Genomic DNA, 15,212 nt, shown 5'->3' with positions numbered 1-15,212 from the left:
GTACCTGAATCATAAAGTCATTTTCTTCCTCCACTTCACAAATGCACCGAACAATTTCAAAGTCATTATCGTCGTATTCAAGATCCTCGTCAGGATTAGTTGTTACATCAATGTCCTGACTGCAGTCATCGTCACTCCAAAGCAAACTATCTGCAGATGACTCACTCAAGGTATCATCCTCTGTGTGCAAAGAATTTAATAGGAATAAAATCTATGTAAGTAGTTCCAGAAAGCTGCCAAAGGAGATGTTCATTCTAAACTATGTTAGCAAAAGAATATCCATTGATAAGACTTTCACACATTCCAGATTATGCTTAAAATTGTGTTTCTGTGCCAGACTCAGATGCTTTGTTAAATTTGTATCCATTACTAAACAAATGCGAGACATAAGGTAAAACCCAGCCAAACCCTCAATTTCTTGACTGAAAACTGGGCCAAGAAACAATGTAATAAAAGGAAGCCAGTCTCACTGAAATCAATGAAACTTGCATGCTTTGCTTTGACTGGATCATGTCAACATGCAACTACAACCCTACACATGCTTACTTTTTCTGTGGCGCTTGCCATGAAGTAATAAGGACTTGCTCCTGGGTAACCATAGCTGCAAGGAAAGTTTCTGACACCAAGTATTTTCTCTGCTTATACTGCCTACTCATGGAAGCAATGGTTACACCACTTCCATCTACACAAAAGCTGGTTCCTAAGGGGACACTAAACCAAAGAGATTCTAATGCTAGAGACCAGCATGTAGTGGTTAGTTGCTTCTGTTCTTGAGGACTACAAAACTATGCAAATGGATGGCAATCTGGATAAAAAACTAACCCAGGCTCAAGGATCACCAGGGGCAGGAGAAAGGTTCAACCCCCAAATCAATAGTGCCTTTGGATGCTCTGACAATTACTCATTTGAGGAAAGTTCAAAGTGCTGCACTTGGTTGTTAACTGTACCAAATCTACTCCAGAGTGTCCTGCAACCCTCAGGAGAATATTCTGTGAGCACATGGGGAGGAAAGGATGTCCACTCACACAACGTTCAATTTCACAACTGCATGACTCTTTAAAATATCATCTATGTTTTCAAGAGACAATAAAGTGCTGTTTATTTAAACTGGCTGTTTCTACTTTTCTTACACTGAACAAAAACACTTATAAAAACAGCTATTACAGCAGTGAGAACTTAGTAAGAGGAACAAAAAATGTATATATTATATCCCTTATGACTATTATACCATTTTAACGCACACAGAGAATAATGTGGGAAGCAACAGAAAAGTAGATTAAAGTAAGTGAGCAGAATAAATAGAAATCTCCTCTCCAATAACAGACGTATGTTACACACACTTAATTTGTCACTGAGGTTTGGCATCTCTTTAGGTGGTTTGCAACAAAAAGTTCCAAGTTCCCTATTATTTCAATGAGTTTGCTCAGGAAATATTTAGATCTGGATCTAGAGATATAATTTCTCAATTTTTGTATCCAAAGTAATTTGCTGTGGAGAACTTATTTTCAAGTCTTCAGCTTTTTTAAAGATGTCATATAGTGATTGAAATGGAAAATGCATTTAACTTCAAATTCTAATTTGCTTTAGAGTAGCAGTGGACATTACCTCTTATAAGTAGGTAAAGGTTGGTTTAAGATTAGAAAAATGTAAGTCACCTTTAAGCAGAAACCAAATCTAGAAGATTTCAGCCTGAAGGTTGAGCATTCTGGAAAGATACAAATGATTTAAATGCAAGAATTTAGAATGGAAACTGGTGGAGTCCAATTCATTTTAAAATAAGTATCAAGGACTTAATGTTCATAGATGAGTGGCAGATCTAGGAACAGTGAAGCAAGGACTCGAATACACAAAAAAATGTTACTCTTCACAGTTGTTGTAAGAATGCTTTCAGATACTACTAAATACTATGAGACAGATCCAAAAGAAAAAACAGGAACCGACTTCCATATACAATTAGTTTACTTAAAGTGCTGCTCTCTTGACAAGATAAACAACCTTCTTTCCACAGTAGCCCACAAGTAATAAGGTGATCACTTGATCATTTTTTTCTGAGCTCACACACAAACACACCTGTATACCCCATGCTCATAACACAATACAGTGGTACCTCGCAAGACGAACACCTCGCAAGACGGAAAACCCGCTAGACGAAAGGGTTTTCTGTTTTGGAGGTGCTTCGCAAGACGAATTTCCCTATGGGCTTGCTTCGCAAGACGACAGCCCATAGGGAAATATCCGGGACAGCGGGGAAGCGCAGCGCGTCTTCCCCACTGTCCTCGGACCTCCTCCGAAGCCGGGCGGTGGGGCGGCAACACTGGCCCCCGCCGCCGGGCTTCGGAACGCTGCTCCGAAGCCGGGCGGCGGGGCGGCAACACCTTCTGAAGGCAGGCGGGGGCTGAAAGTCTTTGTCCCCCCTGCCTGCCTTCCCAGGGGCTTTTAAATCGCCCCGGACAGCGGAGAAGTCCTCCGCTGTCCCGGGGCGATTTTAAAATGCCGCCCGCCAGCATTTTAAGATCGCCCGGACAGCGGAGAAGTCCTCCGCTGTCCCGGGGTTTTTGAAAATGCTGAGGGTGGGAAGAAAAGCCCTTGTTCCCCCCCCCCCCAGCCTTCAGAAGCGGTCCGGGGACAGACTGTCCCCGGACCTGGTCTGAAGGCGGTTTCCCTAGGAACGCATTAATTGATTTTCAATGCATTCCTATGGGAAACCGTGCATCGCAAGACGAAAAACTCGCAAGACGAAGAGACTTGCGGAACGAATTAATTTCGTCTTGCGAGGCACCACTGTACTTTTGTAAGTCAAAGCTTTATAGGGGAAACTAATGCAGAGGCAAGCGGTACTGAAGCACAAAGACTTTACCAGCTGATGCAGCCAGGGAGTAACTGGATCTTTTATTAATACAAGTGAATATTTTCTAATATATCTATAAACTATTAGTGTATAGAAGCATCAGATATTACGTAACAATACTTCTTTAAATTAACAGAGTCATATATTGAACGACTTATCTGCAAATTGGAGGAAATTATCAAGATAAAAGATTTATGATTAGGATGCCTTCTCCTTCACTGAAATAACTACACATGGACATGTCTAGATGTGCAACGGGACCAGGAAAAGAAAGTTGAGTGTCATTTTTAGCCATGTTCTTTCTGTATCAATGGTTGATGGTTCAAGGATGTTTATGGCAGCTACATAAAGTATAAACTATGCCTGTTTTTTAGTGCTGACCCTTCTTCTTCAGGGCTGATCATATGGTCTGCTTTTTACTAATTACCTCTTACACAAACTTCATTTCAGCTTCAACAGTGTTTCACAGATGCTAGCAGTTGTGTATTAACATCTACTGCTGCTATTTAAGACCCCCGGATATTATCAGCCTTGCCATATTTAAGGCCCAGTTGAGTTGCTCCTGTCATTGCTTCTTAGGCTGCAAGGCAAGCTTTTGCTGTGCTAGGCAGAGAATTTATCCCCTCCGGATATTCACCTTTATTCTTCTTTATTCACCTTAAAGCTTCTTTCCTTAGTACTACCCTACACCTAAAAATCTGTGTAACCTTCAGGTGCTTCTAAAACATTTGTCCAATATTCATTGGTGGTTCCCCCTTTTCTACACTGTTGCTTAGTTCTGACTATTCTAAGCCATCAACAAATGCAGAGAATGGACACATAGTACCCAACTGTCTAAAACAATGGCTGCATTCTGACATGTTTAGCCAAGCTTATCTTAGTAAAGCCACACTGTGCATTCGGCCCAATCACTCCTGCTTTTCTCCTCTTTTGGCACAGTAAACAATGAGGATAGCTTAGCTTTATGTGTGAACGCAGGACCATGGTTTGTTGGACTGTAACAAGCCACAATCAATAAGTCAACAACAAACCATGTTTTAAGAGTAGACAGTGATCAGGGCTTATTATGAAGCAACAGACCATAATTTCATATTTGGATGTAACACCAAGATATCACCTTCCTGGTCTGCGTATCAACTCACGCCAGGAGAGGAGCACAACAGAAGCTTTTTCACAGCAGAACTGGGTTGCATGCACCAGCATGAAGCTTTTGTACAGTAGTTATTAAATCAAGCTTCTTGACTTACTATTATGTGCAAACACACCAAATTTAACACTTCTAAAGAGCAGAAAACTGGAAGAAAGGGGAAAGTTACAAAAACAAGCCAGGCTCAAGCAAACCTGCTAAGGAAGAATAACAAGAATCCCTTTAACTAAAACTGATAGAATAGTTAAAGAATCCCTTTAACTAAAACTGATAAATCAGTCTTAGGTCTTTGAGCTGGCATGTCTCTGCAAGGCAAATACATCATGCTTTATGATAATGTGTTGTTGCAGTAGTCAATGTGCTACATCCTAGGCAGCAAGTCTTTGCAAATTTTCAATTCCTTTACTAGCATTGAAAAGTTCTAAAGTGAAGACCATTGAGGTAGAAACTAAATCAATCTCACCATTCGTTTTTGATTTGTGTTTACGATGCCCAGAATCAGCACCCTGCAGTTGCGTACTCGAATGTGCACAGGGCCGATTTGCTGAATTGTATCTCGTTGCAATGGCAGATCTTGTAGGGGAAAGCTCTTGGGGAAAGTCAACATTTTCTTCACTCCCTGAATGCTCTGTAAACATTAGGAAGTGTTAACACTTTAAAAAATGAATATACCCAAGATTCCATGGTTAAAGAATTAACAGTACTATGTTTGCACTGGTTCTACACCTCTAACAAACAAGAAGTTAGTGTAGACAGTGTGTATACTTGTAGGCTCCTCTGCCTACAAGTTTAGACCCCCATCCACATTATTTGCCCATCACCAACAACCACTCCAGAATGTTAAGATGCTCTGCCCTCCATTCAGTAGGAGGCAGGCTCTCTTCTTAGAACAGGGGTGGGAAACCTGTGTTCTCCATATATTGTAGGACTAAATCTCTCAGTAACCAGATTACTGGCCATACTGGCTGGAGCTAATAGGAGTTGGAGTCCAACAACATTGTCACAGAATACAAGCTTAATCAGAGGCTGGACTAATCTGCCTCGTCCTCTGCTAGATGCCATCATCACCTGTCTCTGAAGCAAACAGTGACACTTCTCTGTTAAAAAGACAATTGCATATATACTTGTTTACATTGATGTCCAGTGTAACATTGTCTTAGTAGTGTTTTCTGCTAAGAAAATGACGTTGATCAAGAAAGGAAAGACAATTAAATGAAGCCATATCCCCCATTATTACCTGATTTTGTTTTCTTTTTCTTCTTTTTCTTCTTCTTTGATTTTGATCTTACAATGTCTCTGGGTTTTTTCTCTTTGTTCTTCTCCTTTTCTTTATTAGCTTAAGAGAATTTTAAAAATCTATATTATTTCTTACAGGATAAAACAGTAAGCTTTTACTCAGGTATACTCAGTGCTTTTTTTCTAAAAAATGTTTAGGGGTGCTCTCATTTTCCTACACATATTGAAATACTTCCCCTCAATGAGGCCAAACGTAGATTCACAAAATGTTTAAGGGTATGTGAACCCATGCATCCCCCCAGAAACAAAACTACTGGGTGTATTTATGCATGATTAGGGTGTTTCTAGTCATGTAAAATTTCATTTTAGTCATCTGTGTGTGTTCCAGTACCAATCACTACTCATTTGCTATAAATATGTGTTTCCTCCTCCTCAAATTGCTGGCTCATTATATTGTGCCCCTAAAGGTTATACTTAATTTGCACAACTCCATGTTGTAAATTAAGTGATTAATAGAAAAATAACAAGCTGAATTTTAATGATTAAATGTAACTCAAGTGATTCGGGCTCATAAATGTAACTAGAGTGTTAAAGGCCAATTCAAAATAGTTAAGAGAAAGAATACTTTTGGCAAAACACTCACATAAGCAACCAGATGTCGTCCGTCGTCTATTAGAACATTCTTGACTGGCCTTTTCAGAAGCTACAGAGCCTCTTGTCTGAATGCTTCTTGTTGCTGGACTCTGTTGTGGTTCTGGTGACTTCTCAATACCATGAAAATACTTCATATGATAATGTAGCAGTTTGGCTTTCCGAAAGGATTTGGAACAATCCAAGAATTTGCATCTAAACTTGGGTTCATGTTCTATTGCAGCTTTTGAAGCAGTAAAAACATCAGCTCTCTTTGAAGCAGTGGTTACTGTAAGAACACAAGATGTAAACTTAAGAAACACATGCATTTTTAACTGTAACATACTAGCCTTGAGTAGACATGTAAAGCCTTTTGCACAGTGGGTAATCAGGACTACACTGCCCAAAGCCCTTCAAACTAACTTTTAAAGAAGCCTAGCCTGAAAAATATAATTAGTAAAAACTTAACCTGTAACAGATGCCCCTGAAATCTCCTGCAATTCAGGTGTAGAGGAAGGCTCTGCTGTATTTTCTTCCTTTAATCTGGTGTCATCTACTGAAATCTGAGGTACTGAAGTCTGAGATACTTCAGAAGATGGAGGCAACTCTTCCTTAATCTTTTGGTCAGACTCAACACATGCTTCTAATGGACCTAAAAGTCAAAAGAGTGGGTAAGCGAAGAATAGAACACACAGATACAAAACACTTAGATTAACATAAAGTCTTTAACAGCCAAATCTACATTTTAAGTTAAAATTCTAAGAGAACTCAAGCAAGAAATAAACTAGAATGAGGGCCAACACTACATGTGACATTCAATGCAACTTTACAACTAATGTGCAGATTTTTCTGGGGAAAAATAAGTTCAAGGGGTGGCTTATAATTAAAGACAGGCACTTATAAAATCAACTTGTTTACCTTCTACAACTTCTTTTGGGATAGATTCTGGCTCTTTTAAAGCTCCAACTTCATCCAGTAGTGGTGCAATGAAGTCAGTATCTAAAGTTTCATGACTGCTACTGGTAGGATGTCTTGATCGTCTCTTTATAGAATCCTTTTCATTGTCCAGAGCATTTTTCAACTTTTCTTGCGCTAAAAATAATTTTAAGACCAATCAAATTTTAACATAATATTTACATGTTTAATTCAAATGCAACCTATTACACCACCAAAGGTATTTCACCAAACAGTTACATACATTCATATACACATAAAATTATACACAATGTATTGACCTTGTGGCAATTATCATTCATCTTTAAGACCACATCCATTCTTCTTCATGTAACACAATTCCTCTTCCCTTCTGGCTTCCCCAGAAGCATGGATGTAGGTTCTCAGCCTCCAAACCTATTGACTAGCAATAGCTTATTATTATAAATGGGCACTTTAAAAAAGGTATTATATTCACTGCCAATGGTTAGTGAAAGGCATGTTGTTCTTAGGGTCAAACACAGTCCAGTGAGAAGCAGTCTTTGAATTAATGGATCTTCTTGATGGTGCTGGGGGTTGTTACGGATAAGACAGCTGTGCCAGTGGACACAACAGGGTTTCCACTTTGTTTTCTCCTCTCCTCACCCCCTTTGCCCCACAAGCTACTTCAGAGGGTTTCCTAAGCCGTCAGAGCAGAGTTGAGGGGTGGGGGGGAGGGGAAGGGGAAGTCCCATTTGTGTGAGTGGAAGTCTGCTGCACAATTGAGAAGACACCATTAGATATGTCCCATGTAGTATTTTTTAAAAAAAGAAATTAAATAAATACTCAGGCAAATAGTGAACTACTCTTACTTTATATTTTATCCATAAATCTGCAAACTTTCCCCCTGACCCCTTCTGTCACCGTCACTGGCTCCTTCTGTTAGTAGGTGTTCCTAACAAGTATCTACACTATTAATCAATAAAGGTCATTAAAACGAACATGAGGGAAGTGACCAGCAGCTCTAAGCTACATGCCAAACTCAATATAGAAAGGGAAATGCCCAGTCCTTTCCCTTCATTATTGTTAAATTCTTTATTAATGCATTTATCTCACTGTTCTAGTGTGAATACACACCACTTAGGGCAGGTTATAAGATATAAAATTACGATTTCATAAAAATAATGTAAAACTATTAACAGAAAGTGGGTCAGCTATTTAAAGATTGTAAGATCGTCTGTTGTGTGGAATAAAACTGACTCAATAGATCAAATATGAACAAGTCTGAATATTAGACTGCAATTCTTAGAGAATCAAATTCACTCACAGAACTTAAGGCTAGCGCACTAGTCAGCTGAGAATATCCAGTCAGGAGAGCTGAATGCTGATGTACAATGATCAGCTTCTCCAGCTGACCCAAGTGCCATAAGTCTGACCTCTCATGACGTCTAAATAGTTAGACAGTGATTCTCACCAAAAAAAAATTAAGGCTAGTACTTCAGAATTTTATTTTATATATTTACACACAGTTTTTTGATCTAGCATTTCTAAGGTAGATCAGCAATAGATAATCCAATCCAATACAAGGTGATGGTGTGACATGTAATCAGTTTTGAGAAAATGTGATATTCAAGGCTCCCCCTCAGCTGTGTGTTGCACTTGACGCTACGGGCCTTAGAGGCCAATAGCAAACCCAAGCAAACTGCACCCCGTCGGGAAGATGTAACTGTCACTCAGGAGTGGAACTCTTCCTCATGCAGAGCAGACAGAAGGCTGGCTTCTGGCTCATAATTTGATGACGGGGCAGCTGAGATGCTGGGGGGGAGCATGATATTAAAAGCCTCTCACCAGCTCTCTGGTGTCCCTGATGCTGCTGTGTTAGAGGTCTGCCCTCAAGTATCAATCCTGCCCTGTGCCATTTCCATAAGCTGTATGTTACTGAAACAAAAGAGTTTCAGGAGAGGAAAAACAAAAATGTTAAAGATTACACAATGCCTATCAAGCCAAATTATGCAGGAAACATGAGATTGAACCTCATCAAAACAGGTACATCTCAAGTGTTCTCTGGATTTTTGTTTTTTTAAAACTTATGTTTACTGCAAGAAAAAGCAATGACTGTATAGTTTTTGCATTTGTAAAGTGTTTTGAAAAGGGATTAGCAGGACCGAAATCAGCTGATTATCAGGGTTGCCACGTTCCTTACAAAGCGTTATTTTTCAGAATCTCTTGAAAGGGGCTCTGCAGGTTTGTGGGGGGAAAGGGACCCAAAATCATTGTGATAGCTGGTGGGTCAAACCTGACCCATGAGGGATGGCCAAGATAACAATGTGGGCCATTGGCCAGTTCCTGTTCCCCTTGTTCTAGGGAATTGACACAGAAAAGGCATTACTTCGCCTTCCGTGGCAAGAGAGGATAGATTTGCACATCTGAAGTATTTTTGTCCTTTGGTTCCCCAATAAAACCAGAAAAGGAATCTACCACTGCTAGTAGAAATACACGAAGAAGCCTCCATGTGCCTAAATTCAAAATGTAATGGGAGATAGTCAACTAAGCTTTACTTAAGAGTAGACCCACTGAAATTAGTGAACATGGCTAAGTTAGGTCCATTAATTTCAGTGTGTATATTCTGGGTAAAACTTAGTTGAATGCCACCCAGTTTTGCTAAAATTTGCACGCTCTCTCTCTTTAAGAATATTTCCTATTCCAGTTAAATGCAAAAAAAGCTTATTTAAGTAAATGAAAAAAATACTCACACATGTTCTTCTGGAGTCGGGGACGTTTTGAAGGGATCTCTCCTCCTTTAGGTATTTTCCGCCTTCTCAGTTCTAAAGTTATTGGCTGCAATGTTTGAGAGCCTTGCTCTAAATATGTAAATAGAGCAAGGAAAAGGTTTCTAAACATACCAAGAGAAGAGGTAACCAGATTTTTTCTTTCTTTTTTTAAAGAGAAATGACATTTCCCTACTGTTTTATAAAACTTTTATGGAGCTTAGGATTTGAATTCTCTAGTTTCACCTTCCTTTTTGGGGGGGAGGGAAGTATTCCATAACATGTAGTGGTACCAACTGAGATAATAGCCATATATCATTAACACCACAAGTTCCTTAGGAACTGGATGACAGATCTTGCACCCCAATCACTGTTGTAACTCTTGGCTTTAACAAGTGTAGAAAACTTACACTAATTTGCGAGTGTTGATGGTCAGTTCAAATTAAAGTAGCATAATAACTAGTTAAATCTGTTGTATCACCTAAATTGGGATATCTACACAAGGAGAAGGAAGAGATGGGGGATCTTGTGACCCTCCAGATGATGCTAAACTACAGCTCCTGTCATCCCCAGCAACTGGCCATGCTTGTGCGCTGCTGAGAATTGACATTCAACATCTGGAGGGCCACAGATTCTCCACCCATCGTATATGAATGAGATACGGCCTTGACTGTTACAACTGACCTGCAGGAGGCACCACAGGTGGTCGACCACGTCGTCTTTTAGTTTCTTTGAGGTTTTCTGGTGGGCTATTCACATTATCATTTTCAGGTTTCTTTTCAATCTGGGTATCTATTGAGAATTCTCTGTCATTTTCAGATATGTTCTCTTTGTCTTCTTTGCCATCCTTTGGAAGGGCCTTTTCAGACACCTTGCTCTTTTCTGAAGGAACTATTAGTTTCCCTTCTTTATCAGGTTTAGACCTTCGTTCAGTCTTTAACGTCTTTTCATCCTTGTCTTTCTTACTATTCTCAGTTGCTTTCCTCGGTTCTTTAAACTTTTCCCATCTTTCAGGAGATGAAGGGATTTCATTACCTCTCTCCTTGGGTCTTGAATTACTCACAATAGACTAAAAGCAAGTTTAAAAATTGTGATTGCTTTCCATTGTAAATGAAACTTACTTACAGAACTGGGAAGGGGGAGGCACTGAAATAAGCCAATTAATAAGACACACAATATACTATTAAAAGAATCCTGTGACTGTACAGCTTTAATACTATTGTCTGGTTCCTTTTTCCTAATATGATTGCATGCACATATAAAAAGAGTTAAAAGCTATAGAGCAGTACATAAGGAAACAAGTACCATATGACAACACTCAGTGCTCATGGGAGATTACATGGGGGACAACTGGTTAGAGTATCTGGAATTTCTACATTAAGATTTATAATCTGTGTTTTAATCAAATTAGCAGGGTGGCATACAATTAAATTTTAACACACAATAACACAAATACCTAAAAATAAACTTAGATTTATAAAAGCAGAAATAAGTAATAGATAAGACAGAATAAAGCTGATAATCAAAAGCTTAAAAGCTTGGGGAAATGAAATAGTCTTTGCCTCATGCTGAAAAAATACCCCAAGTAGGTACCAGTTGAGACTTCATTGCAGAGTGTGTTCTAAAATGTCAGAGCAGAACTGAAAAGGTCCTTTGCCTGGTAAACATACACCAGATCTTGGTTCTGAATGGGAACCCAGAGAAGGACCTCTCAGAACAACTTACAGTTTTTTAAACCCCCCCCCCCCGCCACAAGTTGGCTCTGTGAGGGTTGGGGAGACCCCTGGAACACTGCATGGAAGGAGGAGAGGGCAGATCACTCCTTCAGGCAAGGAGATCCACTTAGTGAGTGATCTACTTAGCGCTATGTTGAATATGTCCTATGATATGTAAGGAATGCCCACAAACAAGACCTAAGTATAACAGCATTCACCTCACTTGTGGATTTCCAGTAACTGGTATTCAGAAGAATATGGCCTCCAACAGTAGATATAGAACATATGGCTCACAGCCACTGATAGCCTCCATTAATTTTTCTAGTCCTCTCACAATAACTGCCTCGTTCCCTTACAAGGACATTGTATCGGGGGGAAATATGGCAGTTCTCATAGGTCATGAAGGCAGTCACCTTTTTATCCTTACAATTCCCCAGGCAGGAACCGCATGTCTTAAGATACAGTTGCTTCCTGGGAACATTTAAAAAGACTATGCGGAAGGACACTGTAGGGAAAAGCTGCCCTTGGACAATCTTGTAAATACAGTGCAAACATATGCACAGATTCATGAAACAATCATGCTGTTTAATCTGAGATCCATGTTCTGATCTGTGCATGGGTCCTCAGTGGGCAAAATGTGTAGATTTTATCCAAGATGTTGTGTGAACCAGAATCCACTTCATCCCTACATCTTAGACTGTATGTCCTCTAATAAAACACATGAACTAACAACCCTGTAATTTATGTTCTGCCCCCAAATCAGTTTAACCAAATCAAAATATAAAAGTAAGTTTCATACCTGATCTTTGGAAAAAGCTTTGACGTGTATATTCTTGACTGTCTGAATTACACCATCATAAAATTTTACAGTGTAAGTACCTGAAATTTAAAAGAAACCCCACTTATAAACTGAAGCAGCAACTCTACAGTGTGCTAATTACTCAAAGCATAAAGACAAAAGTGATTCACACGTAAGAGTCGTCTTCCCCAACCTGGTGTCCTTCAGATGTTTTGAATTATAACTCAGCCAACCTCAGACATCATGGGCAATAGGCAAGAGTGGGGTAAAAGCAATCTTCAGAAGTTCCAGATCACAAGTTTCCATCACTGTGAAAAACTGGGTTTGATTGCAATAAATTCTATTTTTATCAAGGAAAATGTTGAGATTTAAAATCTGCTTAATAGCTTTTATTTCCATCAAGTGGAAATAAATACGAAAAGCTATTGCATTGCAGTGAAACTTAGCGTTTTCCATAAACAGAAAGGCTCCTTTATTCTATGGACACCTTTGATGCAGTGGTGAGATCTTGTTGGTAAAAGGTGGTAGGGGCAATTTTAACCAAAAACCTCTTTTTCTTGAGAGTTCACCAAATCCCCAGAGCAGGTTTTGAGAGCATAGGGAGCTGCAGGGGGGAATCTGAGAAGTTGCCTCCACACCCTTCTTCCACCAGAAGAAATGTCTGGATCCAAGCAATGGAACTTACACATGCCCATACTACTAAAAATTAATCCACAAAATTGTCTCACATTACTTTTTCACTCTCACATAATTAGCGTTCATACCAATTCAAATATTATAACATTCATAAGCAGTGGTCATAAAAATTGGGAATAGCATGGAACATATACAGCAGCTACTCATTTTCAAGACGACTTCTGAAAGCAGTCATAAAGGATGTTTCTCTACAGTGTACTCTGAAATTAACAATTATGCCTTACCATCCTTGTTAACAGAAGTAACTTTGGCTGGATAAAAACGACAATCAGACCAGCAAGCCAACACTTGATCATTTATATGAAATCCCTAAAAAATGGAAACATAGAAACCAGTGTTCAGGATACACTGCTGCATCATAGCAATAATAAAATAATATATGCAGTAAACAAAACATTCCTACAGCAGACTTTCCTACCAATTATTTTACAAATGATTTTAATAATTGTACTCAGCCTATGGGGCACAATAGCTCTGATATTCTAAACATATTGTCAAGGCAGGGTGATCATCATAAGCAGCAAGATTATTGAATACTTGGATTCAGAAGAGTGTGTTATTTGTATAAAAAATGGAAAATTGCTAAGAAAAATGACAATAATAAAGATAAAATCCTATACCCACATACCTGGGAGTAAACTTCACTGAAGTCAAAGTGAATTACTTCTGAGTAAACAACAGAGTAGAACCTCTGCAGGCCTAATTAAAGCCAACAGGCCACTTTGGCTAAACCACACCCACATGCCAATCACCTACATCATACACAATGCCGTATATGGGAAGGTAAAAAGGTGACCAGACAGGGCCAAAGGGGTCTTCTGAAATGTTGCCAATCACCTGATTGGCAGGAGTTCAAAGGTGCTTTGAAGCATGGCTTATCAGCTGATTGTTGGAACTCCAAGTGCTTCATCGCCTGATGTTACTGTGGCATCCACCTATCAAATTGGACCACACGGAGTTGGGGTAAGAAGGATCTGGCTCACCAGACTGCACTGTAAAGCAAACTTCACAGCAGGTGTGGAGAACTAATCAGGCAAATGGGCTGCATCTCTAACTCCTTCATCCCCTGTGGGTCAACAGTAACAGGTGGGTGGGGCAGTAGAGAAGATATGTCCATTTGCACATGCGAATAGATTTCAAAAGGGATCACAACAAGAAGCTTCTGAGATGCATTCTGAAAGTTCTCAGTGGAGGTCTCACTGTTGAGGTGACACCTGAAAGCCCTGCTTATAAACAAACAGGCAATGACTTATACCTACTTATACCCACAGGCTTTTCTGCCCCACACCTGATGTCACATTTGAAGTCAGGTGTGGGCACGGTTTGGAGGGGACGAAGCCTTGAGGGCTACATTGGCATCTGTGTTGGGCCCAAATAGGTCCATGGACTGCCCACCCATGCCTTACAGTGACAAACAACATGTTCATAAACAGCAATGTTGCCCAAGGTTACCATATTTCATTTATCATTTTTTCTATCCCACCCCAGCTAAGAAGAAATAGTATGCAAGTTTTTTTTATTATACCAATAATATTTATAAAAAACACTTAAATCTGCATTCACAAGTTTGTAAAGAATTGGGTTGACATCAAGCTTTAACTTAGGTGGCTTTTACTTACAGAAGATCCTTCGTCATCATGTAATCCTTCTTTTCTTAACTGTATTTTTTCTAAAGGACGCAAATAGGGACTGTCCCAACAAAACCATTCATCATAGCGGTGATTCCAGCGTTTGAAATGGATTAGCACTTTTCCTTCCTCATAATCAATTTCTTCAATGTGAGCTGGATACCTATGCAAAGAAAGTTAATTTAAAATATTCTTGCAAAAAAGTTGAAATAATTATCTTGAAAAAGGAGTAACTATACTACAAAGCCATACATTTTGGTAAATGTATGAATATGATATACAAATAGCTTCAATTTCACCTTTTTGTGATCAATTTAATCTTGCTGGTTTTTTATTATTAAGTGAAACTGCTTTCTTTTTCTAGGAAATATGACAAACACCTGAAATCAACGTTAACAAAGAGCCGACAGTTTATGTGTTTATGGCTGTATCTTGTGAATTCTTAAGTCATGGTTTCCATCGATGCTTTTGCTGTGCAGACCTTGCACTTTTCGTCATAACTAATGTTCTAGCCAAACAACCTTGCTGGTGCTATCAGCAGTATATGATAGAAAGTTAAAAATCTTATGCCATCGGAGAACAAAAAGACCCCTAGGAATAGCTGCTTGGTATCCTCAGGATGATGACAATAGGCAATGCTAATTTGTCAGCACTACGACCTGACACTGCTGTTATCGGTGGCTGACATCAAATTGTTCCCAAGTGCTGGCAGACAGACTGCATACCCACCAAATCTGCCTTGGCAAGTTACAGGACCTTGTGGAAATATGGGGAGGGGGCTGAAGGAGGACGAAGAAGAATGGGAAATCTACTTTTGTAATGTTTGATGTCAC

The 15,212-nt window shown here is 39.4% G+C and overlaps 1 protein-coding gene across 3 annotated transcripts in view; it reads right to left on the bottom strand.

Annotated features, from left to right (window-relative positions):
- The window catches only part of PHF20 (PHD finger protein 20), a 45,752-nt gene that overhangs the window by 10,967 nt on the left and 19,573 nt on the right, over window positions 1-15,212 (bottom strand). For all 3 annotated transcript variants that reach the window (XM_082228643.1, XM_082228641.1, XM_082228642.1), the window contains exons 3-13: window positions 14,371-14,542; window positions 12,976-13,060; window positions 12,056-12,135; window positions 10,226-10,610; window positions 9,527-9,634; window positions 6,780-6,953; window positions 6,331-6,513; window positions 5,875-6,150; window positions 5,233-5,331; window positions 4,459-4,623; window positions 5-180 (exon numbers count right to left, since the gene is read on the bottom strand). In XM_082228643.1, the coding sequence (XP_082084769.1) occupies window positions 5-180; window positions 4,459-4,623; window positions 5,233-5,331; window positions 5,875-6,150; window positions 6,331-6,513; window positions 6,780-6,953; window positions 9,527-9,634; window positions 10,226-10,610; window positions 12,056-12,135; window positions 12,976-13,060; window positions 14,371-14,542 (1,903 nt within the window). The remainder of the gene's footprint in view (window positions 1-4; window positions 181-4,458; window positions 4,624-5,232; window positions 5,332-5,874; window positions 6,151-6,330; window positions 6,514-6,779; window positions 6,954-9,526; window positions 9,635-10,225; window positions 10,611-12,055; window positions 12,136-12,975; window positions 13,061-14,370; window positions 14,543-15,212) is intronic.

The sequence above is a fragment of the Podarcis vaucheri genome (assembly GCF_965113315.1).
Source record: "Podarcis vaucheri genome assembly, chromosome: 6".
Taxonomy (NCBI): Eukaryota; Metazoa; Chordata; class Lepidosauria; order Squamata; family Lacertidae; genus Podarcis; species Podarcis vaucheri.
The sequence above is the reverse complement of the archived record's forward strand: the minus strand, read 5'-3'. Positions and strand labels throughout refer to the sequence as shown.